Source organism: Pleurodeles waltl, chromosome 5 (assembly GCF_031143425.1).
Source record: "Pleurodeles waltl isolate 20211129_DDA chromosome 5, aPleWal1.hap1.20221129, whole genome shotgun sequence".
Classification (NCBI taxonomy): domain Eukaryota; kingdom Metazoa; phylum Chordata; class Amphibia; order Caudata; family Salamandridae; genus Pleurodeles; species Pleurodeles waltl.
The window spans coordinates 576,481,142-576,507,570 of NC_090444.1; the positions used below are offsets into that span (position 1 = coordinate 576,481,142).

The 26,429-nt window shown below is 48.7% G+C and overlaps 1 protein-coding gene across 2 annotated transcripts in view; it reads right to left on the minus strand.

Moving 5' to 3' along the window:
• The window catches only part of XPO1 (exportin 1), a 717,353-nt gene that overhangs the window by 72,472 nt on the left and 618,452 nt on the right, over positions 1-26,429 (minus strand). For both annotated transcript variants that reach the window (XM_069234402.1, XM_069234401.1), the window contains exons 19-21: positions 19,701-19,807; positions 3,097-3,291; positions 2,839-3,007 (exon numbers count right to left, since the gene is read on the minus strand). In XM_069234402.1, the coding sequence (XP_069090503.1) occupies positions 2,839-3,007; positions 3,097-3,291; positions 19,701-19,807 (471 nt within the window). The remainder of the gene's footprint in view (positions 1-2,838; positions 3,008-3,096; positions 3,292-19,700; positions 19,808-26,429) is intronic.

Consider the following 26,429-nt stretch of genomic DNA (forward strand, 5'->3'; position numbering starts at 1 on the left):
ATCTTCGGTGTCGTACCTTCTCGGTGTCGTACCTTCTCGGTGTCGACCATCTTCGGTGTCGTACCTTCTCGGTGTCGACCATCTTCGGTGTCGTACCTTCTCGGTGTCGACCATCTTCGGTGTCGTACCTTCTCGGTGCCGAGCAGCTTCGGTGCCGCTGTCTCGGTGCCGAGCAGCTTCGGTGCCGCTGTCTCGGTGCCGAGCAGCTTCGGTGCCGCTGTCTCTGTGCCGAGCAGCTTCGGTGCCGCTGTCTCTGTGCCGAGCAGCTTCGGTGCCGCTGTCTCTGTGCCGAGCAGCTTCGGTGCCGCTGTCTCTGTGCCGAGCAGCTTCGGTGCCGCTGTCTCTGTGCCGAGCAGCTTCGGTGCCGCTGTCTCTGTGCCGAGCAGCTTCGGTGCCGCTGTCTCTGTGCCGAGCAGCTTCGGTGCCGCTGTCTCTGTGCCGAGCAGCTTCGGTGCCGCTGTCTCTGTGCCGAGCAGCTTCGGTGCCGCTGTCTCTGTGCCGAGCAGCTTCGGTGCCGCTGTCTCTGTGCCGAGCAGCTTCGGTGCCGCTGTCTCTGTGCCGAGCAGCTTCGGTGCCGCTGTCTCTGTGCCGAGCAGCTTCGGTGCCGCTGTCTCTGTGTCGGCCCTTTTGTGCGGCACTTTCTCGGTCCCCAGATTGCTGCGTGCCTGTGTCTCGACCTGAGTCGGACGATCTCAGCACCAGCTCGCCCTTTTTCGGTGCCGATGGACGGTCACCTACTTTATGGGTTGAGCCATGGCCTGTTGGCAGTGGCGTCCCCTGGGCTTTGTCTGTTTTTTCGTGTGTTCTTTCTTTCGACGTCTTACTCACGGTTGGTTGCTCGTCGACGTCGAATTCTTCGGATTCCGAATCGCGGATGGAGAAAGTTTCTTCTTCCTCCTCGAACCCTTGTTGTCCTGTCGGCGTGGAAGCCATCTGTAACCTCCTGGCTCTTCGGTCCCTGAGTGTTTTTCTCGACCGAAACGCGCGACAGGCCTCACACGACTCTTCCTTGTGCTCGGGGGACAGGCACAAGTTACAGACCAAATATTGGTCTGTATAAGGATATTTACTGTGGCATTTAGGACAGAATCGGAGCGGGGTCCGTTCCATCAGTCTCGATGTTGCACGCGGTCGGGCCGACCAGGCCCCGACGGGGGATCGAAAATACCCCTAAGGGTTACCGGAGCTCTTTAAGGCTCGGTGTCGATTTTCCCTAACTATCCCGATACCGAACGAAACAATACCGACGAATTTTCCGTTGATTCTGACTAACTTTCCGACCCGAAACACGGAGCGAAAAGGAACACGTACGAACCCGATGGCGGAAAAAAAACAATCTAAGATGGAGTCGACGCCCATGCGCAATGGAACCAAAGTGGGAGGAGTCCCTCGGTCTTGTGACTCGAAAAGACTTCTTCGAAGAAAAACAACTTGTAACACTCCGACCCAACACCAGACGGCGGACTATGCACAGCATGTGTATCTGCAGCTACACATGCCACCGAACGGAAGCATTTCCTTACAATAGCGGTCTGTCCACAAAGTAACTCCAGCAAAAGTCCCCAGAACCCCCCTGGATCTTCAAGTCCTGCCCACTCTGCTCCCAAAGCTCACGGCCCGTGTCCAGGTGTCCCACACCTGTCCAGAGCAGGTCCCCAGGTGATTCTGACCAATTGTCCACTCTCTGGGTTTACCCCTCCTGGCCAACACAACAATGCCTACATCCTAAATCTGGAGAACCCCATGACCGCGAGAGAAACAGATTTCTGATGCCTAAGGGTAACCCCTGCACCCACAGTCCCTTGGCCTTATGGAATCCAACCATCGGTCCACCAATGTTTAGCAGGCGGACCTCCTCTTTGTCCAGCCTGTAGTTTTCCGGAACCGACCCCCTGAACTCAGCCTGCAGAATCTTTGTGACCCCCCGGGGTCTCTATTGAAAAGCATTGGGAGCCCGACGCTGTGTTTGCACTATGCCTACCCTGAGGGTTTGTGTTTGGTGCTGATTTGTGGCCCCCCTGGTGCTCACGTAAACCCCCAGGTCTGCCCTTCGAAGACGCAGGTACTTAACTGCAAGTAGGCATGATTCAGAGTGCCCCCATTCTCCATAGGAGCCCATGTTAAATCTTGCATCATCTTTGACCTCTGCATCCAGCCGGCCCAGTATTGCTGGGTGTTTGGGGTGAACTTCAACCCCAACCTGTGCACATCCTGACCCCCGGAAACCGGAATTTTTAAGTCTTGTACTTACCTCAGAAACATACTAACTTCCGCCCTAGTACTGTTTTTCTGAAAATTGCACACTCAACTTTTAAAACAGATTACTGCTACTCATTCTAAAACCGTATAGCTTGCCAAATTGAAACAAAGTGGTGTTGATAAATATTTTGATACTTACTTGCAAATGTACTTACCTGCAAAACGAATCTCGTGGTTCTAGAAATAAAGTAACTAAATATATTTTTGTTATATAAAAACCATTGGCCTGGAGTTAGTCATCGAGTGTGTGCTTCCTTTACTGCCTGTGTGTACAACAAATGTTTTGCACTACCCTCTGATAAGCCTAATTGCTTGACCACACAACCACGAAAAAGAGCAGTAATAGTATCTACTTTAGCCTCTGGGGAACCCCTGGAGTCTGTGCACACTATATTTTATTTTGGTATAGTGTATACAGAGCCAGCTTCCTACACTATCCCACAAAGATTAACTGCTTAATAATTCAAATAAATCTGCTAAAAGCAATTTAAGAGAGTTTAAGGAGGGTCATTTTGCTCAGCATTATTTTAGACTTACTTCCAAGACAGCAATTCAGGACAAAGACCCAAATATAGTCACCTGTGTCTGCAACATTCCTCATTGTGTGCTTGAAGGCCCAGATAATGGAATCCAACACTAACTTGAACTGAGCAGGGGGAATAGCAAGAAATGCAGGGAAACAGTGTGAATTTACAGCCTGTAGCAGCAAGAAAAAATTTGTTCTGTGTTCCGGATACTCTTCAAAGTCCTAATGGAGAAAAACACAATAGTTAAACCTACAAGTTACCAGTAAAATGGTCCAAAACTACTTACTCTCCCTTAAAATGAATTATGTACCTTGTTTATCATATTTAGTGTGCATTCAAAAACGGCATCAAAAATTTGAGGAATCTCAGCTGTTATGTGTCCCCCAAGTTTGTTTACAATTATGGCCATTGTACTCAATACTTCAGGTTCTCTTGCTGCTGGGACATTTCTCTGATAATCAATGAGAACAGCATCAAGCAAAGGAGGGACAAAGTTTTCAGCAACCTGGAAAAGAAATGTAAATAATGTTAAGGATAAATTATTGCTTCCCAACATCTCTAACAGTCCTTTTGAAGGATAAATTATCTTTCTAAATATGCTTAGTCTTTGAATGGACTATTTTAATATAGGCAGACAGACTCCAGAAAACATCTAAGGAATTGCAGTCAGTAGCACTGCAGCAATGTCAGCTGATTAGCCAGCATTTCATCTACTTAGATGGTCATTGCATGCCCTGGCATCAGAGCAATGTCTTTTTGGGCTCCAGAGCGGAACAAACAGACAATAGTAATAAAATAATTTAAGTGAACGGAAAATGTTACTTTCCCAGTAGACATCCGTTTGTAGCATGTAGTGCTGTAGATTCACATGCTTTGCACAAGTCCGACATCTGGTGTTGGGATAGTCAAGTGTATTCAACCTTGTTACCTTAAAGCTTAAAGACAACCTACAGCTCCCAGAGCACATCTCACCACAAAAAAAGGAGCTCCTAAGGCATTTTTATTAAAAATTCCTGTAGCAGATATTTGTAAAGCTGCTACTTGGTCTACACCACACTCACGCACTCTAAGCACTATTGTGAACATGTTTTAGCTCACCAGGCAGTACCAGTTGCAGCTCGCGCGCCACTCCTCTTCCTGCAGGCACAGAGCACAGTCAGTATTGGCTGGGTGCTCCCAGGCAGACTGGGAGCCTGTGCAGGCCCTCTCCAGCCCAGCAACTGTTGCTGGCCTGGAGAAAGCCTTGTGCGCATGTGTGTTTGGCAGGCTCGAGACCGCTGACCAAACATACATGCACTCTGAGAGAGCACCCCCCCCTCACACTTGCCCACCCCCCTTTCCACTAAAACGATAATAAAACAAAGATTATTATTGTTTTTGTGGAAAACTATTGCAGCCGATGCTGCTGGTAGTGTGGCAATGCTCCTACATCCTTATGGAGGAGCCTCACCTGGGCACTTTTCTGAGCTACTTCAACTCCTACAGGCTAGCCACCACTTGATTGGAGGGGACAGCTTTACAGTCTATGCAAAGCATGTGTATCTACCGCCACTCATGTCACTGAATGAAAAATGTTACTTATCCAGTAAACATCTGTTTGTGGCATGTAGCGCTGTAAATTCACATGTGCCTCCCTCCTCCCCGGAAGCCTGTGGTCATTGTAGTAGAATTTTTGAAATATTGTATATACACTGCATGGAGATATATGGAAAATGTCACTTACCCAGTGTACATCTGTTCGTGGCATGTTCCGCTGCAGATTCACATGCTATGGATATTCTGCCATCTAGTCTTGGGCTCGGAGTGTTACAAGTTGTTTTTGTGCGAAGAAGTGTTTGAGTCACGGGATCAAATGATGACTCCTCTTAGGCTCCATTGCGCATGTGTACCGACTCCATGTTAGATTGTTTTCCCGCAGAGGGTAAGGTAGGAGGAGTAGGAGTGAGAGTGTAAGGAAATGCCTCCCTGGCATGGTTAACCCCTGACTTTTTGCCTTTGCTGATGCCAAGTTATGATTTGAAAGTGTGCTGGGACCCTGCTAACCAGGCCCCAGCACCAGTGTTCTTTCCCTAAACTGTACCTTTGTCTTCACAATTGGCACAACCCTAGCACTCAGGTAAGTCCCTTGTAACTGGTACCCCTGGTACCAAGGGCCCTGATGCCAGGAAAGGTCTCTAAGGGCTGCAGCATGTCTTATGCCACCCTAGGTACCCCCCCACTCTTCACATGCACACTGCTTAGCAGCTTGTGTGTGCTGGTGGGGAGAAAATGACTAAGTCGACATGACACTCCCCTCAGGGTGCCATGCCAACCTCCCACTGCCTGTGGCATAGGTAAGTCACCCCTCTAGCAGGCCTTACAGCCCTAAGGCAGGGTGCACCATACCCCAGGTGAGGCATATGTGCATGAGCACTATGCCCCTACAGTGTCTAAGCAAAACCATAGACATTGTAAGTGCAGGGTAGCCATAAAGGGTATATGGTCTGGGAGTCTGTCAAACACGAACTCTACAGCACCAAATGGCCACAATGAAAACTGGGAAGTTTGGTAATAAACTTCTCAGCACAATAAATGCACACTGATGCCAGAGTGCACTTTATTGTAAAATACACCCAGAGGGCATCTTAGAGATGCCCACTGAAAACATACCCGACTTCCAGTGTGGGCTGACTAGTTTCTGCCAGCCTGCCACACACCAGACATGTTGCTGGCCACATGGGGAGAGTGCCTTTGTCACTCTTTGGCCAGGAACAAAGCCTGTACTGGGTGGAGGTGCTTCTCACCTCCCCCTGCAGGAACTGTAACACCTGGCGGTGAGCCTCAAAGGTTCACCCCCTTTGTTACAGTGCTACAGGGCATCCCAGCTAGTGGAGATGCCCGCCCCTCTGGCCACTGCCCCCACTTTTGGCGGCAAGGCTGGAGGAGTTAATAAGAAAAACAAGGAGTCACCCACCAGTCAGGACAGCCCCTAAGGTGTCCTGAGCTGACACACACTTTTAGAAATCCTCCATCTTGTAGAAGGAGAATTCCACCAATAGGATTAGACCTGAAGGAACCTAACTCCAGTGCAGGAGCGACCCCCAGGCGACCCTCTGCCTAACCAAGGTGGTGGCTACCCCGAGGAGACCCTCCCTGTGCCTGCCTGCATCGTTGAAGAGGCCCCTGGGTCTCCCCATTGCTTTCAATACAAAACCAGACGCCTGTTTGCACTCTGCACCCGGCCGCCCCTGTGCCTCTGAGGGTGTACTTTCTGTGCCTGCTGGTGTCCCCCCCGGTGCCCTACAAAACCCCCCTGGTCTGCCCCCCAAAGACACGGGTACTTACCTGCTGGCAGATTAGAAACCGGGGCACCCGTGTCCATTGAAGCCTATGTGTTTTGGGCACCTTTTTGACCTCTGCAGTGGACCGGCCCTGAGTTGCTGGTGTGGTAACTTTGGGGTTGCCTTGAACCCCCAACGGTGGGCTACCTTGGACCAAACTTTGAACCCTGTAAGTGTTTTACTGACCTATGAACTTAACATTTACTTACCTCCCCTAGGAACTATTGATTTTTGCACTGTGTCCACTTTTAAAATAGCTTATTGCCATTTTTGCTTAAACTGTACATGCTATTGTGCTTATTCAAAGTTTCTAAAGAACGTAAGTGAAATACCTTTCATTTGAAGTATTACTTGTAAATCTTGAACCTGTGGTTCTTAAAATAAACTAAAAATATATTTTTCTATATAAAAACCTATTGGCCTGGAGTAAGTCTGAGTGTGTGTTCCTCATTTATTGCCTGTGTGTGTACAACAAATGCTTAACACTACCCTCTGATAAGCCTACTGCTAGACCACACTACCACAAAATAGAGCATTAGAATGATCTCTTTTTGCCACTATCTCACCTCTAAGGGGAACCCTTGGACTGTGCACACTATTTCTTACTTTGAAATAGTATATACAGAGCCAACTTCCTACAACCATTGACTGTGGAACATTCCCAGGCTTCCTCCCACCGGGGATGTGTGTTGGGGAAGAGTGATGGGCAAGTCACTGCTTGGTATTAGTGGTCTACTTTGTGGTTTGGAATTTTCCCCTGGACCTTGGGAATTGTCCCCTGAAGGACCCGCGAAACCCCCCTCTCTGATATTGTGATTGGTAGGAGGGTTTTGGTTGAGAGGTGGATGTTTCGGATGACTGTGGTCTAAAACGTCCCTGTAGGAAGTTGGCTCTGTATGTGCTATTTCAAAGTAAGGAATAGCATGCACAGAGTCCAAGGGTTCCCCTTAGAGGTAAAATAGTGGTAAAAATAGATAATACTAATGCTCTATTTTGTGGTAGTGTGGTCGAGCAGTAGGCTTATCCAAGGAGTAGTGTTAAGCATTTGTTGTACATACACATAGACAATAAATGAGGTACACACACTCAGAGACAAATCCAGCCAATAGGTTTTTATATAGAAAAATATCTTTTCTTAGTTTATTTTAAGAACCACAGGTTCAAATTCTACATGTAATATCTCATTCGAAAGGTATTGCAGGTAAGTACTTTAGGAACTTCAAATCATCAAAATTGCATGTATACTTTTCAAGTTATTCACAAATAGCTGTTTTAAAAGTGGACACTTAGTGCAATTTTCACAGTTCCTAGGGGAGGTAAGTATTTGTTAGTTTTACCAGGTAAGTAAGACACTTACAGGGTTCAGTTCTTGGTCCAAGGTAGCCCACCGTTGGGGGTTCAGAGCAACCCCAAAGTCACCACACCAGCAGCTCAGGGCCGGTCAGGTGCAGAGTTCAAAGTGGTGCCCAAAACACATAGGCTAGAATGGAGAGAAGGGGGTGCCCCGGTTCCGGTCTGCTTGCAGGTAAGTACCCGCGTCTTCGGAGGGCAGACCAGGGGGGTTTTGTAGGGCACCGGGGGGGACACAAGCCCACACAGAAATTTCACCCTCAGCAGCGCGGGGGCGGCCGGGTGCAGTGTAGAAACAAGCGTCGGGTTTGTAATGGAAGTCAATGCGAGATCTAGGGATCTCTTCAGCGCTGCAGGCAGGCAAGGGGGGGGTTCCTCGGGGAAACCTCCACTTGGGCAAGGGAGAGGGACTCCTGGGGGTCACTCCTCCAGTGAAAGTCCGGTCCTTCAGGTCCTGGGGGCTGCGGGTGCAGGGTCTCTCCCAGGTGTCGGGACTTTGGTTTCAAAGAGTCGCGGTCAGGGGAAGCCTCGGGATTCCCTCTGCAGGCGGCGCTGTGGGGACTCAGGGGGGACAGGTTTTTGTACTCACAGTCTTAGAGTAGTCCGGGGGTCCCTCCTGAGGTGTTGGATCGCCACCAACCGAGTCGGGGTCGCCGGGTGCAGTGTTGCAAGTCTCACGCCTTTTGCGGGGAGCTTGCAGGGTTCTTTAAAGCTGCTGGAAACAAAGTTGCAGCTTTTCTTTGGAGCAGGTCCGCTGTCCTCGGGAGTTTCTTGTCTTTTCGAAGCAGGGGCAGTCCTCAGAGGATGTCGAGGTCGCTGGTCCCTTTGGAAGGCGTCGCTGGAGCAGGATCTTTGGAAGGCAGGAGACAGGCCGGTGAGTTTCTGGAGCCAAGGCAGTTGTCGTCTTCTGGTCTTCCTCTGCAGGGGTTTTTCAGCTAGGCAGTCCTTCTTCTTGTAGTTGCAGGAATCTAATTTTCTAGGGTTCAGGGTAGCCCTTAAATACTAAATTTAAGGGCGTGTTTAGGTCTGGGGGGTTAGTAGCCAATGGCTACTAGCCCTGAGGGTGGGTACACCCTCTTTGTGCCTCCTCCCAAGGGGAGGGGGTCACAATCCTAACCCTATTGGGGGAATCCTCCATCTGCAAGATGGAGGATTTCTAAAAGTTAGAGTCACTTCAGCTCAGGACACCTTAGGGGCTGTCCTGACTGGTCAGGGACTCCTCCTTGTTTTTCTCATTATTTTCTCCGGCCTTGCCGCCAAAAGTGGGGCCTGGCCGGAGGGGGCGGGCAACTCCACTAGCTGGAGTGTCCTGCGGTGCTGTGACAAAGGGGTGAGCCTTTGAGGCTCACCGCCAGGTGTTACAGCTCCTGCCTGGGGGAGGTGTTAGCATCTCCACCCAGTGCAGGCTTTGTTACTGGCCTCAGAGTGACAAAGGCACTCTCCCCATGGGGCCAGCAACATGTCTCTGGTGTGGCAGGCTGCTAAAACTAGTCAGCCTACACAGATAGTCGGTTAAGTTTCAGGGGGCACCTCTAAGGTGCCCTCTGTGGGGTATTTTACAATAAAATGTACACTGGCATCAGTGTGCATTTATTGTGCTGAGAAGTTTGATACCAAACTTCCCAGTTTTCAGTGTAGCCTTTATGGTGCTGTGGAGTTCGTGTTTGACAGACTCCCAGACCATATACTCTTATGGCTACCCTGCACTTACAATGTCCAAGGTTTTATTTAGACACTGTAGGGGTACCATGCTCATGCACTGGTACCCTCACCTATGGTATAGTGCACCCTGCCTTAGGGCTGTAAGGCCTGCTAGAGGGGTGTCTTACCTATACTGCATAGGCAGTGAGAGGCTGGCATGGCACCCTGAGGGGAGTGCCATGTCGACTTACTCGTTTTGTCCTCACTAGCACACACAAGCTGGCAAGCAGTGTGTCTGTGCTGAGTGAGAGGTCTCCAGGGTGGCACAAGACATGCTGCAGCCCTTAGAGACCTTCCTTGGCATCAGGGCCCTTGGTACTAGAAGTACCAGTTACAAGGGACTTATCTGAATGCCAGGGTGTGCCAATTGTGGATACAATGGTACATTTTAGGTGAAGGAACACTGGTGCTGGGGCCTGGTTAGCAGGGTCCCAGCACACTTCTCAGTCAAGTCAGCATCAGTATCAGGCAAAAAGTGGGGGGTAACTGCAACAGGGAGCCATTTCTTTACACAAGCCCCCCCCAGCCCACAGGCCAGGAGACTCAGCCAACGCTGGAAGAGTCTTCCTAGTCTGTCAGGCGAGGAAGAGTAGAGGAAATGGCTGGTTTGTTGCAGGGCCTACTCTGCCTTACATCCTCCTGTTCAGGTCATTCCCTCTGGGGAACTGACCCACTTCCACAGTGATAGGACCTAGTCTGAACTGCCTCTTGTCTGTGCTTTTTATGTCTTCACCCATTCTCTCTATTTTGAGGTCAGAGGTATCCACCTCTGCTAATCTTATCTTAGCCAGGGTCACCCCTAGCTTACCCAAAGAGGTTACCCAGAGCTGGAGTAACCCCACCATGACCAACAGGGTCAGGGGGCCTAACTTGTTATTTGGCATGGGGTCAGACCACCATGCCAAGGATAGTGCAGCCATAAAGGCTAACACCCAGCAGAGGCCACTGACAGCTGTCAGTGCCCAGAACCACACCTTTAGCTCTTCACCTAAAAGGGAAGGGGCTAAGTTACAGGCTTCTTTGGGTTCAGGTTGCCTGTCTGCTGTATTAGAGTGGGGGGTTACCACATCTTGTAGTAAACACCCTTCTTCCACTCTTTCTTCTGTTAGCTGAGGAGCCACCCACTCAGGTTTAACAGTTGCCTGACTAGCCAGGACTTCTTGTGGGTCAGGTTGGACTTTATCAGGGCCATTTTTGGAGTTCTCCCCTACTGGAGCAGAATCTCCTTGGCTTGCTGTAACCTTGGCTAAAGGTTGTCCACCCTTCCTACTCTGTTTTCTTTTCTTCTTCTTCTGGGGTCTGCTTGCATTTACTGCAGAGGCAGGACTTCCAGAATCCTTGGGAGAGGACTGGCACTGGACCAGTTCCTCTCTTGGGCTCTGACTAACCTCTGGGTAGTCATTTCCAAGGAGACAATCAAGGGGGAGGTCTGTACTGACTACTACCCTTCTCCAGCTAAGAGTGCCACCCACTTCTATGGGCACTAAAGCCACAGGTCTCTTAGTGACCCTGTCTAGGCTAACTCTTACCCTGGCAGTCTCACCTGGGATGTACTGGTTTGAGAGCACCAGCCTGTCATGCACAATAGTGTGACTGGCACAAGTGTCTCTCAGGGCAGTGGTTGGGATTCCATTCACCAGTAGGTGGTGGAAGTGTCTACTTCCCTCTGGAATCTCCAACTCACCTGTTGGGCCCTGTTTCCAGTTGAAGGCTATGAAGACCTCCTCATCTGAGGAGTCGTCTCCCATGGCTACACTGGTTACCCCTGGAATCTTGTTCTGGGGTTTGTTTTTGGGACAAGAAGCGTCCTTGGTGTGGTGCCCAGACTGTTTACAGTTGTGGCACCATGCCTTAGTGGCATCCCAGTTCTTACCCTGGTACCCACCTTTGTTTTGGGTTGTGTCTTGGGGCCCACCCACCTGTTCTGGTTTTTGGGGGCCTACAGAGGACTCTTTTTCTTTGTTTCTAGTGTCACCCACTTTCTCCTGGGGAGTTTTTGTAACCCCTTTCTTTTGGTCACCCCCAGTGGAAGTTTTGGTTACCCTAGTCTTGACCCAGTGGTCTGCCTTCTTTCCCAATTCTTGGGGAGAAATTGGACCTAGGTCTACCAGATACTGATGCAACTTTTCATTGAAGCAGTTACTTAAAATGTGTTCTTTCATAAACAAATTATAAAGCCCAACATAGTTACACACTTCATTTCCAGTTAACCAACCATCCAGTGTTTTGACTGAGTAGTCTACAAAATCAACCCAGGTCTGGCTCGAGGATTTTTGAGCCCCCCTGAATCTAATTCTATACTCCTCAGTGGAGAATCCAAAGCCCTCAATCAGGGTACCCTTCATGAGGTCATAAGATTCTGCATCTTTTCCAGAGAGTGTGAGGAGTCTATCCCTACACTTTCCAGTGAACATTTCCCAAAGGAGAGCACCCCAGTGAGATCTGTTTACTTTTCTGGTTACACAAGCCCTCTCAAAAGCTGTGAACCATTTGGTGATGTCATCACCATCTTCATATTTTGTTACAATCCCTTTGGGGATTTTTAGGATGTCAGGAGAATCTCTGACCCTATTTAAGTTGCTGCCACCATTGATGGGACCTAGGCCCATCTCTTTTCTTTCCCTTTCTATGGCTAGGAGCTGCTTTTCCAAAGCCAATCTTTTGGCCATCCTGGCTAACTGGATGTCCTCTTCACTGGGGCTATCCTCAGTGATTTCAGAGGTGTTGGTCTCTCCTGTGAGGGAACCAGCATCTCTGACTATTATTTTTGGAGTCAGGGTTTGAGGGACCCTGCTCTCCCTAAGTAGGACTGGAGGGGGGGAATTTCCCTCCACGTCACTATCTTCATCCTCTGAGTTGCCATCCTCAGAGGGGTTGGCCTTTTCAAACTCTGCCAAAAGCTCCTGGAGCTGTACTTTGGTAGGTTTGGGGCCCATTGCTATTTTCTTTAGTTTACAGAGTGACCTTAGCTCTCTCATCTGTAGATGGAGGTAAGGTGTGGTGTCGAGTTCCACCACATTCACATCTGTGCTAGACATTATGCTTCTAAAAGTTGGAATACTTTTTAAGAAACTAAAACTGGTTCTAGAATCTAATTCAAACTTTTAACAAACTTTTAAACTCTAAAAGAAATGCTAAACAGGATCTAACACAAGGCCCTAGCAGGTCTTTTAAGAATTTAGAAAACTTTTCAAATTGCAAAAATCAATTTCTAATGACAATTTTGGAATTTGTCGTGTGATCAGGTATTGGCTGAGTAGTCCAGCAAATGCAAAGTCTTGTACCCCACCGCTGATCCACCAATGTAGGAAGTTGGCTCTGTATGTGCTATTTCAAAGTAAGGAATAGCATGCACAGAGTCCAAGGGTTCCCCTTAGAGGTAAAATAGTGGTAAAAATAGATAATACTAATGCTCTATTTTGTGGTAGTGTGGTCGAGCAGTAGGCTTATCCAAGGAGTAGTGTTAAGCATTTGTTGTACATACACATAGACAATAAATGAGGTACACACACTCAGAGACAAATCCAGCCAATAGGTTTTTATATAGAAAAATATCTTTTCTTAGTTTATTTTAAGAACCACAGGTTCAAATTCTACATGTAATATCTCATTCGAAAGGTATTGCAGGTAAGTACTTTAGGAACTTCAAATCATCAAAATTGCATGTATACTTTTCAAGTTATTCACAAATAGCTGTTTTAAAAGTGGACACTTAGTGCAATTTTCACAGTTCCTAGGGGAGGTAAGTATTTGTTAGTTTTACCAGGTAAGTAAGACACTTACAGGGTTCAGTTCTTGGTCCAAGGTAGCCCACCGTTGGGGGTTCAGAGCAACCCCAAAGTCACCACACCAGCAGCTCAGGGCCGGTCAGGTGCAGAGTTCAAAGTGGTGCCCAAAACACATAGGCTAGAATGGAGAGAAGGGGGTGCCCCGGTTCCGGTCTGCTTGCAGGTAAGTACCCGCGTCTTCGGAGGGCAGACCAGGGGGGTTTTGTAGGGCACCGGGGGGGACACAAGCCCACACAGAAATTTCACCCTCAGCAGCGCGGGGGCGGCCGGGTGCAGTGTAGAAACAAGCGTCGGGTTTGTAATGGAAGTCAATGCGAGATCTAGGGATCTCTTCAGCGCTGCAGGCAGGCAAGGGGGGGGTTCCTCGGGGAAACCTCCACTTGGGCAAGGGAGAGGGACTCCTGGGGGTCACTCCTCCAGTGAAAGTCCGGTCCTTCAGGTCCTGGGGGCTGCGGGTGCAGGGTCTCTCCCAGGTGTCGGGACTTTGGTTTCAAAGAGTCGCGGTCAGGGGAAGCCTCGGGATTCCCTCTGCAGGCGGCGCTGTGGGGACTCAGGGGGGACAGGTTTTTGTACTCACAGTCTTAGAGTAGTCCGGGGGTCCCTCCTGAGGTGTTGGATCGCCACCAACCGAGTCGGGGTCGCCGGGTGCAGTGTTGCAAGTCTCACGCCTTTTGCGGGGAGCTTGCAGGGTTCTTTAAAGCTGCTGGAAACAAAGTTGCAGCTTTTCTTTGGAGCAGGTCCGCTGTCCTCGGGAGTTTCTTGTCTTTTCGAAGCAGGGGCAGTCCTCAGAGGATGTCGAGGTCGCTGGTCCCTTTGGAAGGCGTCGCTGGAGCAGGATCTTTGGAAGGCAGGAGACAGGCCGGTGAGTTTCTGGAGCCAAGGCAGTTGTCGTCTTCTGGTCTTCCTCTGCAGGGGTTTTTCAGCTAGGCAGTCCTTCTTCTTGTAGTTGCAGGAATCTAATTTTCTAGGGTTCAGGGTAGCCCTTAAATACTAAATTTAAGGGCGTGTTTAGGTCTGGGGGGTTAGTAGCCAATGGCTACTAGCCCTGAGGGTGGGTACACCCTCTTTGTGCCTCCTCCCAAGGGGAGGGGGTCACAATCCTAACCCTATTGGGGGAATCCTCCATCTGCAAGATGGAGGATTTCTAAAAGTTAGAGTCACTTCAGCTCAGGACACCTTAGGGGCTGTCCTGACTGGTCAGGGACTCCTCCTTGTTTTTCTCATTATTTTCTCCGGCCTTGCCGCCAAAAGTGGGGCCTGGCCGGAGGGGGCGGGCAACTCCACTAGCTGGAGTGTCCTGCGGTGCTGTGACAAAGGGGTGAGCCTTTGAGGCTCACCGCCAGGTGTTACAGCTCCTGCCTGGGGGAGGTGTTAGCATCTCCACCCAGTGCAGGCTTTGTTACTGGCCTCAGAGTGACAAAGGCACTCTCCCCATGGGGCCAGCAACATGTCTCTGGTGTGGCAGGCTGCTAAAACTAGTCAGCCTACACAGATAGTCGGTTAAGTTTCAGGGGGCACCTCTAAGGTGCCCTCTGTGGGGTATTTTACAATAAAATGTACACTGGCATCAGTGTGCATTTATTGTGCTGAGAAGTTTGATACCAAACTTCCCAGTTTTCAGTGTAGCCTTTATGGTGCTGTGGAGTTCGTGTTTGACAGACTCCCAGACCATATACTCTTATGGCTACCCTGCACTTACAATGTCCAAGGTTTTATTTAGACACTGTAGGGGTACCATGCTCATGCACTGGTACCCTCACCTATGGTATAGTGCACCCTGCCTTAGGGCTGTAAGGCCTGCTAGAGGGGTGTCTTACCTATACTGCATAGGCAGTGAGAGGCTGGCATGGCACCCTGAGGGGAGTGCCATGTCGACTTACTCGTTTTGTCCTCACTAGCACACACAAGCTGGCAAGCAGTGTGTCTGTGCTGAGTGAGAGGTCTCCAGGGTGGCACAAGACATGCTGCAGCCCTTAGAGACCTTCCTTGGCATCAGGGCCCTTGGTACTAGAAGTACCAGTTACAAGGGACTTATCTGAATGCCAGGGTGTGCCAATTGTGGATACAATGGTACATTTTAGGTGAAGGAACACTGGTGCTGGGGCCTGGTTAGCAGGGTCCCAGCACACTTCTCAGTCAAGTCAGCATCAGTATCAGGCAAAAAGTGGGGGGTAACTGCAACAGGGAGCCATTTCTTTACAGTCCCCTATACTGCGTTTATTTTGAATGTTCCTCTGTATTGGGACGAGTGGAGCGCTCCCATTGCTTTGGCCGTATCCGTGCCCTTTTTCATTTTTTCAACGGCTGTGTCTACTTGTGTGCCAAATAGCTGTTGCTGATTGAATGGCATATTGAGGACAGCCTGTTGGATCTCTGGTTTGAAACCTGAGGATCTCAGCCAAGCATGGCGTCTAATTGTCACTGCAGTGTTCACTGTTCTTGCGGCAGTGTCGGCAGAATCTAATGCAGATCGTATTTGATTATTAGATATTGCTTGTCCCTCCTCTACCACTTGCTGAGCTCTTTTCTGGTATTCCTCGGGGAGATGTTGGATGATATTGCTCATCTCGTTCAAATGAGCTTGGTCACATTGTGCAAGAACGGCCTGAGAGTTTGCTATGAGCCACTGATTGGCTGCTTGTGACGCTACTCTCTTTCCTGCCACATCGAACTTCCTACTCTCCTTATCTGGAGGTGGTGCATCTCCAGATGACTGCGAGTTGGCTCTCTTTCTCGCAGCTCCAACTACTACAGAGTCTGGGGGCAGCTGCTGTGTGATGAACACTGGGTCTGACGGTGGTGGCTTGTATTTCTTTTCCACCCGTGGTATAATGAGTCACCCTTTCACAGGCACCTGAAAAATGTGTTGGGCATGTTTAAGCATGCCTGGGAGCATAGGAAGACTTTGATAGTAAGCATGCGTTGTGGACAAAGTATTGAAGAGAAAGTTGTCCTCCAATGGCTCTGTGTGCATGCTCACATTGTGGAATGCGCCAGCCCTAGACAAAACTTGAGTGTATGAGGTGCTATCTTTGGGTGGAGAGGGTTTCGAAGGATAGCACTCCGGGCTATTGTCCGACACAGGGGTATCGTAGAGGTCCCAGGGATCTGTATCTTCTTACGATTGCACAGTGTGTATGGGAGACTGTGTAGTGGGCGTTGCAATAGGCAATATTGTTCTTTCCAGAGAATGTGGAGGAGAATGTTCTGGGGAAAATTGGTGTGACTGAAATTATTCTCTGTGCACTTTAGCCTTTGGCTGCTCAGTGTCTGAACGTCCTTAGAAAGCCAGTTTTCTTTTGAATTTGAGAGGAGGTGCCGTTTGGATCTTCCCAGTATCCTTATGGATCTGTATCCATGCCTGTGTTTCATCAAATTCCTCCATTTGGTGAAGTTCCTCCTCAAATCTGTGTCTCTAAGTTGTTTTGAGAGTCCATGTTCCTCTGTATGAGGTATTTTTCGGCGCCGAAGCAGTTTTTTTTGGCACCGAAATGCTCATGCCGACAGTAGGCCTGGGCTCCGAAAGACTCTTGAGGCTTCGACGACTATGCAGAGTTTTCTCGGTCACGGGTTCTCGGCTCGAGTCTGAAGACTTCGGCACAGATTTCGCCTTTTTCGGTGCCGAAGGTGTTGCTTGGTCACCGCTTGATTTCTTATGGGGTCGAGCCATGGGCTTCCGGCAGTGGCGTCCCCGAGGCCTTTATTTTCATTTTGGACTGACTCTGGACTTGGGTCCGGGCAGGCGTACTCACGTGTTGACCTGTTGTGGGTGGTCGGTCTACATCGGAGTCATCCAAATCTGAACCTTGGATGGAGATAGCCATCTCTTCTTCCTCAACGTCGAGGTGCTCTGAACTCTTCTACGCCATTTGCAGTCGCCTCGCCCTCCGATCCCTCAAGGTCTTCTTCGATCGAAAGGACCTGAAGGCCTCTCAAGTATCTTCCTGGTGGTCCGGTCACAAACACAGATTACAAATGGTCTGTATAGGGATACTTGGCGTGGCATTGTGGGCAGAAACGGAATGGGGTCCGGTCCAATAGGCTTCAACGTTTTCTGCAGTCGGGCCGACCAGGCCCTGGCTGGTCACGGAAGCCCCCAAGGGCCACCGAAGCGGTCTTTCGCCGGTGTCGATGCAAGATGTTTCACGATCGAAAACAATACCGACGATTTTTGGTGAATTTAGTCTTTTTCCGAATCGAATACACAAAGCTAAGATGAACACGTCCGAACCCGATGGCAGAAAGAAAATCTAAGATGGAATCGATGACCATGCACAATGGAGCCGAAAGGGAGGAGTCACTCGGTCCCATAACTCGAAAAGACTTCTTTGAAGAAAAACAACTTGTAAAACTCAGAGTCCAACACTAGATGGCAGGAACAGTGCACAGCATGTAAATCTGCAGCTACACATGCCATCGAACATAGATATAGATATATCTATCTATATATCTCTATGGAAAATGTCACTTACCTAGTAGACATCCGTTCGTGGCATCTAGCGCTGGGCTCGGAGTATTACAAGCTGTTTTTGTCCGAAGAAGTGTTTGAGTCACAGGATTGTGGGACTCATCTTTCTCAGTGATACTGCACATGGGCATCGAGTCCTTTGTTAGATTGTTTTCCCACAGGAGGGTGAAGTAAGCAGTGAAGAAATGTATATGTACAGATATATATATATCCCCAGGTGGCCCTCTCCCTTGCCCAGGTGGTGGCTACCCCGAGGAGCACCCCCCCCTGCCTGCATCGCTGAAGAGACCCCTTAGTCCCCGATTGCTTTCTATTGAAAACCCGACGCTTGTTTGCGCACTGCACCCGGCCGCCCCCGTGCCGCTGAGGGTGTACTTTGTGTGGACTTGTGTCCCCCCCGGTGCCCTACAAAACCCCTCTGGTCTGCCCTCTGAAGACGCGGGTACTTACCTGCTGGCAGACTGGAACCGGGGCACCCCCTTCTCCATTGAAGCCTATGCGTTTTGGGCACCACTTTGACCTCTGCACCTGACCGGCCCTGAGCTGCTGGTGTGGTAACTTTGGGGTTGCTCTGAACCCCCAACGGTGGGCTATCTAGGACCCAAACTTGAACTCCGTAGGTGGTTTACTTACCTGCAAAAACACTTATCTCCCCCAGGAACTGTTGAAAATTGCACTAAGTGTCTAGTTTTAAAATAGCTATATGTCATTTACGTGAAAACTGTATATGCTATTTTGCTAATTCAAAGTTCCTAAAGTACCTACCTGAAATACCTTTCATTTGAAGTATTACTTGTAAATCTTGAACCTGTGGTTCTTAAAATAAACTAAGAAAATATATTTTTCTATACAAAAACCTCTTGGCCTGGAATTGTCTGAGTGTGTGTTCCTCATTTATTGCCTGGGTGTGTACAACAAATGCTTAACACTACCCTCTGATAAGCCTACTGCTCGACCACACTACCACAAAATAATTCTAATGCTCTATCTCTTTTTGCCACTATCTTACCTCTAAGGGGAACCCTAGGACTCTGAATTCAAGCTTTCCACAATCTCATAACTCAACTACAACACAATCAAATGTACACAAGGTTTATCATGAAACTTTGGGAATGATGGCATTGTGCATAGCAATAGTACCCAATGCATGTCTAAACATGAGACACCTACAACAGTGTTTCTCGCAACAATGGTCTCAGGCGCAGGGTCAACTTCACGATCTAGTCTTGTTAGACTGCTACACTTACAACTCTCTGCAATGGTGGAATCACACCAACTGTAAGGAAATGCCAAGCAGTGTGTATGTGCTAAGTGAGGGGTCCCCAGGGTGGCATAAGACAGTCTCTTGATCCAAGACTGGCACCATCACCAAAGAACTGATATCTCTGGAAGTAGCAGCTCAGTCTAGGTTGCAACACAGAAGGTAAAGGTGCCCTAGGTGAGTGGAAAGACCACAAACTTGATGCAAAATAACATCTAACCAGCCCTTTCCTTAAAAAAACATTTTCCTGGATCCGAGTCTGGAGAAGTATACAAGTTGAGGAAGGAGGTGGCATTTTAGATGGATCTGGGTCATGCACAGTAGAGAGGCATATTCACAATATTAGGGAACTACTGCTGAGAAATGACTTCCCATCTAGTCAGGCACTGTGATGACATTAAAAAATAAGGAACCTGAAGAAATACCCACTAAAAATGTTTATCAGCACTGGAGATTCAAGATTAAACCAGATTCAACTGAAAAAGGAAACAGATGGACAGAAGGAAGGAGCACAGCAATGTTAAACAGGTTTTACAACTACAAAAGGGAGTTCTGAGCCATTTGAATATAACAACTTTTATAACAGACTTTGAGCTTCACTGGCAACAAATAAATTTACAGGAAAAGCATGAATGGTGCTCAATACAATTCTCTGTATGTTAATATGACACTTAACATTCTGCATGGATTCACGACTGAAATTGGTTCGATACACATTCCATACCATAAAAAGGACATACAAGATGTCAAAACAGCAGTGGGCAATACGTAGTGCCAAGGACCTAAACACTCATGTTATGACCAACATCCTCTGGCATAGCTATGGAATAAACAGTGAAGCTGGTTAATAGGGTTTAACCATTATCACTGCTAGTCCCTGCTGTGCAAGAACACGAACAAGCTATCCGAAAGTTGAAATTGTTAAAAAAAAAAAAAAAAAAAAAGGGGGGATGGGGAAGCATGTTGTCTTGGGTGACAATTGCTGCATACAATGAGAACATTTGTGCTACAAAATATAGAACTTACCATCTGAGGATCATTGGATCTGCTCACCCACCCAGAAATAAGTTTCAAAGTTTCCCTTTTCACAGTTCGCATACTTCTGATCAAAGGTTGTTTTGTAACCATTTCACCTACACAAAAAGCAAAAGCCAGGTTTAGTCAATATATCACACATACACACCAAGTACAAAATCAATAAAAAAAAAACAGTTTACCTGTAGGTTTAGTTTTGCAGCTTGAATATTTTCTGGATTCACATGCTGTGCATTATTCCGCCATCTAGTGGTTGGGTCTTAATTTTCTACTATTTTCCTACATTTAAGTCCTTTTTTACCTACTTTTGTTTGCTGGTGGGCGCCGGAGTCTTCATTTGGTGTCTCCTTGTGATATTGTCACACTTCCTCCGGATGCCTCCACCCCAATTCGCCATGATCTGATTACTTTTTTACCTACCCATCTTCTTGGTGGAGGTGACTGGGTTGCTTGTGAATCCAGAAAATCTTTAAGCTGCGAAACTACGTTTACAGTTAAGAAACGTTTTGCAGTGTGAAACTTTTCTGGATTCACATGCTGTGCATTGATATTAAAGCAGTTTCTTCTACTGCGTGTTTGTCTATTCTATTGTCCCACCTGAACGTCTTTGTTCATTTGTAAATCAATACAATAAAATTCAGTAAAGGTGTGCACCATAAAAGAAACCATAGCTCCTTTCTTCCGTGTTGAGTGCGTTCCCGGTGCTCTAGGTAATGCTTCTCCTGCATTTGAGTGGCATAACTGAATCAGTTGTGAAATCCATTTTGCGGTGGTGTTCTTTGAAACGGCTTGTCCCTGAAAGTTTACTGAGAATGCTACAAACAACTGTTGGGATTTCCTAGAAGGTTTATTTGTCAATGTTGTACATGATGAACGTCTGGCATCCAATGTGTGCAAAGGTCTTTTCGCATGAGTCTTTGGATTTTGAAAGAAACTGGGGATCTGAATAGATTGATTAATATGAAACTGAGATGCCACTTTTGGTAAGAAATGTGGATCTGTCCTCATGAAAATCTTGTCTTTGTGAATTTGAAAATAAGGTTCTTGAATGGGGATTGCTTGTAACCCACTAACTCTGCATAATGAAGTAATAGCCACTGTAGGAAGTTGGCTCTGTATGTGCTATTTCAAAGTAAGGAATAGCATGCACAGAGTCCAAGGGTTCCCCTTAGAGGTAAACTAGTGGTAAAAATAGATAATACTAATGCTCTATTTTGTGGTAGTGTGGTCGAGCAGTAGGCTTATCCAAGGAGTAGTGTTAAGCATTTGTTGTACATACACATAGACAATAAATGAGGTACACACACTCAGAGACAAATCCAGCCAATAGGTTTTTGGATAGAAAAATATCTTTTCTTAGTTTATTTTAAGAACCACAGGTTCAAATTCTACATGTAATATCTTATTCGAAAGGTATTGCAGGTAAGTACTTTAGGAACTTCAAATCATCAAAATTGCATGTATACTTTTCAAGTTATTCACAAATAGCTGTTTTAAAAGTGGACACTTAGTGCAATTTTCACAGTTCCTAGGGGAGGTAAGTATTTGTTAGGTTAACCAGGTAAGTAAGACACTTACAGGGCTTAGTTCTTGGTCCAAGGTAGCCCACCGTTGGGGGTTCAGAGCAACCCCAAAGTCACCACACCAGCAGCTCAGGGCCGGTCAGGTGCAGAGTTCAAAGTGGTGCCCAAAACACATAGGCTAGAATGGAGAGAAGGGGGTGCCCCGGTTCCGGTCTGCTTGCAGGTAAGTACCCGCGTCTTCGGAGGGCAGACCAGGGGGGTTTTGTAGGGCCCCGGGGGGGACACAGGTCCACACAGAAATTTCACCCTCAGCGGCGCGGGGGCGGCCGGGTGCAGTGTAGAAACAAGCGTCGGGTTCGCAATGTTAGTCTATGAGAGATCTCGGGATCTCTTCAGCGCTGCAGGCAGGCAAGGGGGGGATTCCTCGGGGAAACCTCCACTTGGGCAAGGGAGAGGGACTCCTGGGGGTCACTTCTCCAGTGAAAGTCCGGTCCTTCAGGTCCTGGGGGCTGCGGGTGCAGGGTCTCTCCCAGGCGTCGGGACTTTAGGTTCAAAGAGTCGCGGTCAGGGGAAGCCTCGGGATTCCCTCTGCAGGCGGCGCTGTGGGGGCTCAGGGGGGACAGGTTTTGGTACTCACAGTATCAGAGTAGTCCTGGGGTCCCTCCTGAGGTGTTGGATCGCCACCAGCCGAGTCGGGGTCGCCGGGTGCAGTGTTGCAAGTCTCACGCTTCTGGCGGGGAGCTTGCAGGGTTCTTTAAAGCTGCTGGAAACAAAGTTGCAGCTTTTCTTGGAGCAGGTCCGCTGTCCTCGGGAGTTTCTTGTCTTTTCGAAGCAGGGGCAGTCCTCAGAGGATGTCGAGGTCGCTGGTCCCTTTGGAAGGCGTCGCTGGAGCAGGATCTTTGGAAGGCAGGAGACAGACCGGTGAGTTTCTGGAGCCAAGGCAGTTGTCGTCTTCTGGTCTTCCTCTGCAGGGGTTTTCAGCTAGGCAGTCCTTCTTCTTGTAGTTGCAGGAATCTAATTTTCTAGGGTTCAGGGTAGCCCTTAAATACTAAATTTAAGGGCGTGTTTAGGTCTGGGGGGTTAGTAGCCAATGGCTACTAGCCCTGAGGGTGGGTACACCCTCTTTGTGCCTCCTCCCAAGGGGTGGGGGTCACAATCCTAACCCTATTGGGGGAATCCTCCATCTGCAAGATGGAGGATTTCTAAAAGTTAGAGTCACTTCAGCTCAGGACACCTTAGGGGCTGTCCTGACTGGTCAGTGACTCCTCCTTGTTTTTCTCATTATTTTCTCCGGCCTTGCCGCCAAAAGTGGGGCCTGGCCGGAGGGGGCGGGCAACTCCACTAGCTGGAGTGTCCTGCTGGGTTGGCACAAAGGAGGTGAGCCTTTGAGGCTCACCGCCAGGTGTGACAATTCCTGCCTGGGAGAGGTGTTAGCATCTCCACCCAGTGCAGGCTCTGTTACTGGCCTCAGAGTGACAAAGGCACTCTCCCCATGGGGCCAGCAACATGTCTCGGTTTGTGGCAGGCTGCTAAAACTAGTCAGCCTACACAGATAGTCGGTTAAGTTTCAGGGGGCACCTCTAAGGTGCCCTCTGTGGTGTATTTTACAATAAAATGTACACTGGCATCAGTGTGCATTTATTGTGCTGAGAAGTTTGATACCAAACTTCCCAGTTTTCAGTGTAGCCATTATGGTGCTGTGGAGTTCGTGTTTGACAGACTCCCAGACCATATACTCTTATGGCTACCCTGCACTTACAATGTCTAAGGTTTTGTTTAGACACTGTAGGGGTACCATGCTCATGCACTGGTACCCTCACCTATGGTATAGTGCACCCTGCCTTAGGGCTGTAAGGCCTGCTAGAGGGGTGTCTTACCTATACTGCATAGGCAGTGAGAGGCTGGCATGGCACCCTGAGGGGAGTGCCATGTCGTCTTACTCGTTTTGTCCTCACTAGCACACACAAGCTGGCAAGCAGTGTGTCTGTGCTGAGTGAGAGGTCTCCAGGGTGGCATAAGACATGCTGCAGCCCTTAGAGACCTTCCTTGGCATCAGGGCCCTTGGTACTAGAAGTACCAGTTACAAGGGACTTATCTGGATGCCAGGGTCTGCCAATTGTGGATACAAAAGTACAGGTTAGGGAAAGAACACTGGTGCTGGGGCCTGGTTAGCAGGCCTCAGCACACTTTCAATTGTAAACATAGCATCAGCAAAGGCAAAAAGTCAGGGGGCAACCATGCCAAGGAGGCATTTCCTTACAGCCACTAAGAACAAAGTATAATGTTAATATTTGAAAGTAGCTTTGTGTAACTGTGCAAACAGTCTCCTCATGAGTTGGGTAATAACTAGATTTAGGTTCCATGCAGGCACTGGAACACTCCTAGTAAGTGCTATCCCTCTTTGCCCCTTCTAGGAATCTTTTCACCACTGGTGATGTGAAAAAAACTTCCCATTTGACCTCTTGTATAAAGCTACTATAATGGCAAGATGAATTCTGTAGGAAGTTGGCTCTGTATGTGCTATTTCAAAGTAAGGAATAGCATGCACAGAGTCCAAGGGTTCCCCTTAGAGGTAAAATAGTGGTAAAAAGAGATAATACTAATGCTCTATTTTGTGGTAGTGTGGTCGAGCAGTAGGCTTATCCAAGGAGTAGTGTTAAGCATTTGTTGTACATACACATAGACAATAAATGAGGTACACACACTCAGAGACAAATCCAGCCAATAGGTTTTTGTATAGAAAAATATATTTTCTTAGTTTATTTTAAGAACCACAGGTTCAAATTCTACATGTAATATCTCATTCGAAAGGTATTGCAGGTAAGTACTTTAGGAACTTTAAATCATAAAAATTGCATGTATACTTTTCAAGTTATTGACAAATAGCTGTTTTAAAAGTGGACACTTAGTGCAATTTTCACAGTTCCTAGGGGAAGTAAGTTTTTGTTAGTTTTACCAGGTAAGTAAGACACTTACAGGGTTCAGTTCTTGGTCCAAGGTAGCCCACCGTTGGGGGTTCAGAGCAACCCCAAAGTTATCACACCAGCAGCTCAGGGCCGATCAGGTGCAGAGGTCAAAGAGGTGCCCAAAACACATAGGCTAGAATGGAGAGAAGGGGGTGCCCCGGTTCCGGTCTGCTTGCAGGTAAGTACCCACGTCTTCGGAGGGCAGACCAGGGGGGTTTTGTAGGGCACCGGGGGGGACACAAGCCCACACAGAAATTTCACCCTCAGCAGCGCGGGGGCGGCCGGGTGCAGTGTAGAAACAGGCGTCGGGTTCGCAATGTTAGTCTATGAGAGATCTCGGGATCTCTTCAGCGCTGCAGGCAGGCAAGGGGGGGATTCCTCGGGGAAACCTCCACTTGGGCAAGGGAGAGGGACTCCTGGGGGTCACTTCTCCAGTGAAAGTCCGGTCCTTCAGGTCCTGGGGGCTGCGGGTGCAGGGTCTCTCCCAGGCGTCGGGACTTTGGATTCAAAGAGTCGCGGTCAGGGGAAGCCTCGGGATTCCCTCTGCAGGCGGCGCTGTGGGGGCTCAGGGGGGACAGGTTTTGGTACTCACAGTATCAGAGTAGTCCTGGGGTCCCTCCTGAGGTGTTGGATCTCCACCAGCCGAGTCGGGGTCGCCGGGTGCAGTGTTGCAAGTCTCACGCTTCTTGCGGGGAGCTTGCAGGGTTCTTTCAAGGCTGCTGGAAACAAAGTTGCAGCCTTTCTTGGAGCAGGTCCGCTGTCCTCGGGAGTTTCTTGTCTTTTCGAAGCAGGGGCAGTCCTCAGAGGATGTCGAGGTCGCTGGTCCCTTTTGGAAGGCGTCGCTGGAGCAGGATCTTTGGAAGGCAGGAGACAGGCCGGTGAGTTTCTGGAGCCAAGGCAGTTGTCGTCTTCTGGTCTTCCTCTGCAGGGGGTTTCAGCTAGGCAGTCCTTCTTCTTGTAGTTTGCAGGAATCTAATTTTCTAGGGTTCAGGGTAGCCCTTAAATACTAAATTTAAGGGCGTGTTTAGGTCTGGGGGGTTAGTAGCCAATGGCTACTAGCCCTGAGGGTGGGTACACCCTCTTTGTGCCTCCTCCCAAGGGGAGGGGGTCACAATCCTAACCCTATTGGGGGAATCCTCCATCTGCAAGATGGAGGATTTCTAAAAGTTAGAGTCACTTCAGCTCAGGACACCTTAGGGGCTGTCCTGACTGGCCAGTGACTCCTCCTTGTTTTTCTCATTATTTTCTCCGGCCTTGCCGCCAAAAAGTGGGGCCTGGCCGGAGGGGGCGGGCAACTCCACTAGCTGGAGTGTCCTACTGGGTTGGCACAAAGGAGGTGAGCCTTTGAGGCTCACCGCCAGGTGTGACAATTCCTGCCTGGGGGAGGTGTTAGCATCTCCACCCAGTGCAGGCTTTGTTACTGGCCTCAGAGTGACAAAGGCACTCTCCCCATGGGGCCAGCAACATGTCTCGGTTTGTGGCAGGCTGCTAAAACTAGTCAGCCTACACAGATAGTCGGTTAAGTTTCAGGGGGCACCTCTAAGGTGCCCTCTGGGGTGTATTTTACAATAAAATGTACACTGGCATCAGTGTGCATTTATTGTGCCGAGAAGTTTGATACCAAACTTCCCAGTTTTCAGTGTAGCCATTATGGTGCTGTGGAGTTCGTGTTTGACAAACTCCCAGACCATATACTCTTATGGCTACCCTGCACTTACAATGTCTACGGTTTTGTTTAGACACTGTAGGGGTACCATGCTCATGCACTGGTACCCTCACCTATGGTATAGTGCACCCTGCCTTAGGGCTGTAAGGCCTGCTAGAGGGGTGTCTTACCTATACTGCATAGGCAGTGAGAGGTTGGCATGGCACCCTGAGGGGAGTGCCATGTCGACTTACTCGTTTTGTCCTCACTAGCACACACAAGCTGGCAAGCAGTGTGTCTGTGCTGAGTGAGAGGTCTCCAGGGTGGCATAAGACATGCTGCAGCCCTTAGAGACCTTCCTTGGCATCAGGGCCCTTGGTACTAGAAGAACGAGTTACTTACCTTCGGTAACGACTTTTCTGGTGGATACATTAGCTACCTGTGGATTCCTCACCTCATGAATACTCCCATGGCGCCAGCATTCTACGGAAATCTTCTTACTAGTCTCTGCACGTCGACGAGGACGTCACTGTCTCGCACGCGACGCCGTCTGACGTCATACAGGCAATAAGAGGTCCTCGACGAC